This window comes from Penaeus monodon, chromosome 29 (genome assembly GCF_015228065.2).
Source record: "Penaeus monodon isolate SGIC_2016 chromosome 29, NSTDA_Pmon_1, whole genome shotgun sequence".
NCBI lineage: Eukaryota > Metazoa > Arthropoda > Malacostraca > Decapoda > Penaeidae > Penaeus > Penaeus monodon.
Genome location: NC_051414.1, coordinates 1,098,694 through 1,101,211, shown reverse-complemented (window position 1 = coordinate 1,101,211; position 2,518 = coordinate 1,098,694). Strand labels below are relative to the sequence as shown.

The 2,518-nt window shown below is 31.2% G+C and overlaps 1 protein-coding gene across 1 annotated transcript in view; it reads right to left on the bottom strand.

Moving 5' to 3' along the window:
- Nucleotides 1–1,493: 1,493 nt before the first annotated feature.
- Nucleotides 1,494–2,518, bottom strand: part of LOC119591877 (carbohydrate sulfotransferase 15-like) — a gene marked incomplete at its 5' end in the record, with an annotated part of 29,200 nt that continues 28,175 nt past the window's right edge. The window contains 1 exon segment of the mRNA XM_037940615.1: nucleotides 1,494–2,363. Coding sequence (XP_037796543.1) covers nucleotides 2,164–2,363 — 200 coding nt within the window. The 3' untranslated portion in view covers nucleotides 1,494–2,163.

Here is a 2,518-nt window from a genome sequence, read left to right as displayed (position 1 = left end):
TTTTAGAAGTTGGCCATACTAGCTTGCATTGGCATGTGGAAAATGTATGGTTCGTGAATGTTTTCTGATAAGAGAGAATTCTTGTTTCGTCATGTTTTAAACAGAAATCTTTTTTTTTTGTGTTTTGCTGTACTTTTTTCATTCCCTTTGATTTTGAGTGTTGTGAATAACCCATTTACTGTATTAATTTATTCAAAAGCAAACTTACCAGAAAAAGTACTAATTACAGCCTGTAAACAAATAGAATGTTAAGAGAAATTAATGAAGGAAGTTAGTTTTTTTTTTCATAGATAGTTCATTAAGAAATGGATGAGCAACTGTCCTTTTAAGATTATCATTCTTCCTGTACTAATCAAATAATAATTGAAAAAAGGAGTACAATAAATTTTGTGAATTTCAGTGATTTAAAAAGAATACACTTTCCTGTTTCTTTATACCAGTGAACAGTGAAGAGATTCTTGATCTGGTTATACTGAAAGACACTGAAAAAAATATGGTTTTTGCATATATTGCAAGATAAAATACATACGGAAACCTTTCGTAATTAATTTTATTTTTACCCTTATACAGAAGACTAGTGTTGTATGATAGGGGACCGAGGAGAATTTGCCGTGAGGCGGAAAATAGGTTGAGCAACATTTATTATACATAAATTTCAGTTTGTATGTATTCATATGATATGTGTTCGAGCCATTCGTACATAAAGCAAGTCATAAAGAGTTCTGAGCAGGTATGCATATCATTAGATAAATACCCAGATGAAAGGTAAATAGTTGAACAATGTTTTACATCTCTTATGCTGGCTTGAGAACTATGACAATGTATTTTTCAGGCGAGGTATACTAATTGGAGAAAGCTTTTATGTAAATGCTTTTTGCAGAAATTAATATCATATAATCACTCTTGGAAATTAATAGTGCACTTTGGAAAAAGACATATCATATATCACTAAACCTAGAAGCTTGAATATTCGTACAAAGCTACCTCAAAATATGCAGTCACATTTCCGTACTTAAAAAAGTTCAAAATGACTCCCTTTTCCCATTCCCAGTAAGTCTTTCAAGAGCTGAACTGGAGTTGCAGTTTTCACCCTATGCATGTTTTCACTCTTGTCAATATCAGTCCAAATTCTAAGCTGATATTTCTTGCTTTCTTCCTTGATTGATGGAGAAAAAATACTGCACAACCTTATATCTTCCTTGTTGTAAATATAAAGAATGCATTTTTTTTTTTCAATTGTATTACATGTCTGTTTTGTCTGTTTTCAGTTTGTCAAAGGTATAACCAAACTATGATAGTTAAAATGCATGCAGTCCTTAGAGATAAAGCAAAGTTAAGCATGAAAGACTGGTTATTTTAGTTTAGAATATAATTTGCAGCAAAGAGTGACATTTTCCAAGCATAAAAATTAAAATGCGTCCTCAGTGGTACCTGTACACGAGTCAATTTATGCATTTCCATTTGATGTTTTGGGTCCAAAAGTAAAATACAAATTCATGTTTGCAAAGATTTATTTCCATCTTTTTTTCTTTTATTACTGTATTTGTTAATATGACATACATTATGGTGAGGAGTTTTAAATAGATCAATAAAATGGATTATTTCAAATTAGTATTTTGATCATACAGAGTTCCAAAAAACATTTATGTTAAAATGATACAACAGACCAAAGCGCATTTATTATTCATTATTGAAATATGGCCTCCACAGATGCATTTCTGATACTTTTCAAGACAATCATTGTCCAATATGCAGAAGATAAAACCAGTACAGTCCATGGACTTTGCACAACAAAGATTTCTGTATTAGTCATTTAATGAATATATAACTTCAATATGAAGTATATCACAAGGCAATGCAGAATATATCCACTCTGCTTCACATATGTGGTGGAATAAAATTTTCTAAAGATCTTTCAGATTGCATTTCTTGTACAAACTCAGATGTTTATGATTAATAATATAATCAAAGGAATGATGATAACTATAAAAACAATATTAATAAAATTCAAATATACTAAAATTATGACAAATAAAATTTATATGGTAAACTTTAAAAAAAGATGAAACTGGCTTAAAATTATACCAAGTATTTGTTTATTAATGCAATACCATGGGGAAAAAAGTACAACCTTTTCTTGCAAGAGTGAATATAAAAACAAGACTACCACATAGCATAAGTGTCCTCCCAAGTGAATCTGGAGTCTCCTAAGAGGTTGGCTAAATCCGAGTTAAACTTCCTGTAAAACTCTCGCAGAATGTCAGCAGTGGAGTTGAGCATCTTGCCTACAGTCTTTTTCCTCTTGCTTTTATTGTGTATTGGTGCTGTGTTGACTACCTCTTTTTCGTCATCTGTTAGAGGTCCTGTGTAATACCAGGGAGACATAGGTAGAGGTTACTGGGTCCACTTCATCATTATATAATTTGGTCACTTCTGGGAATATAGTGAGGTCATTTCTTATATGTAGCATTTTTTTTTGCTAAAGTACCAAGACTATAGGTTAAATAAGGGAAACAGA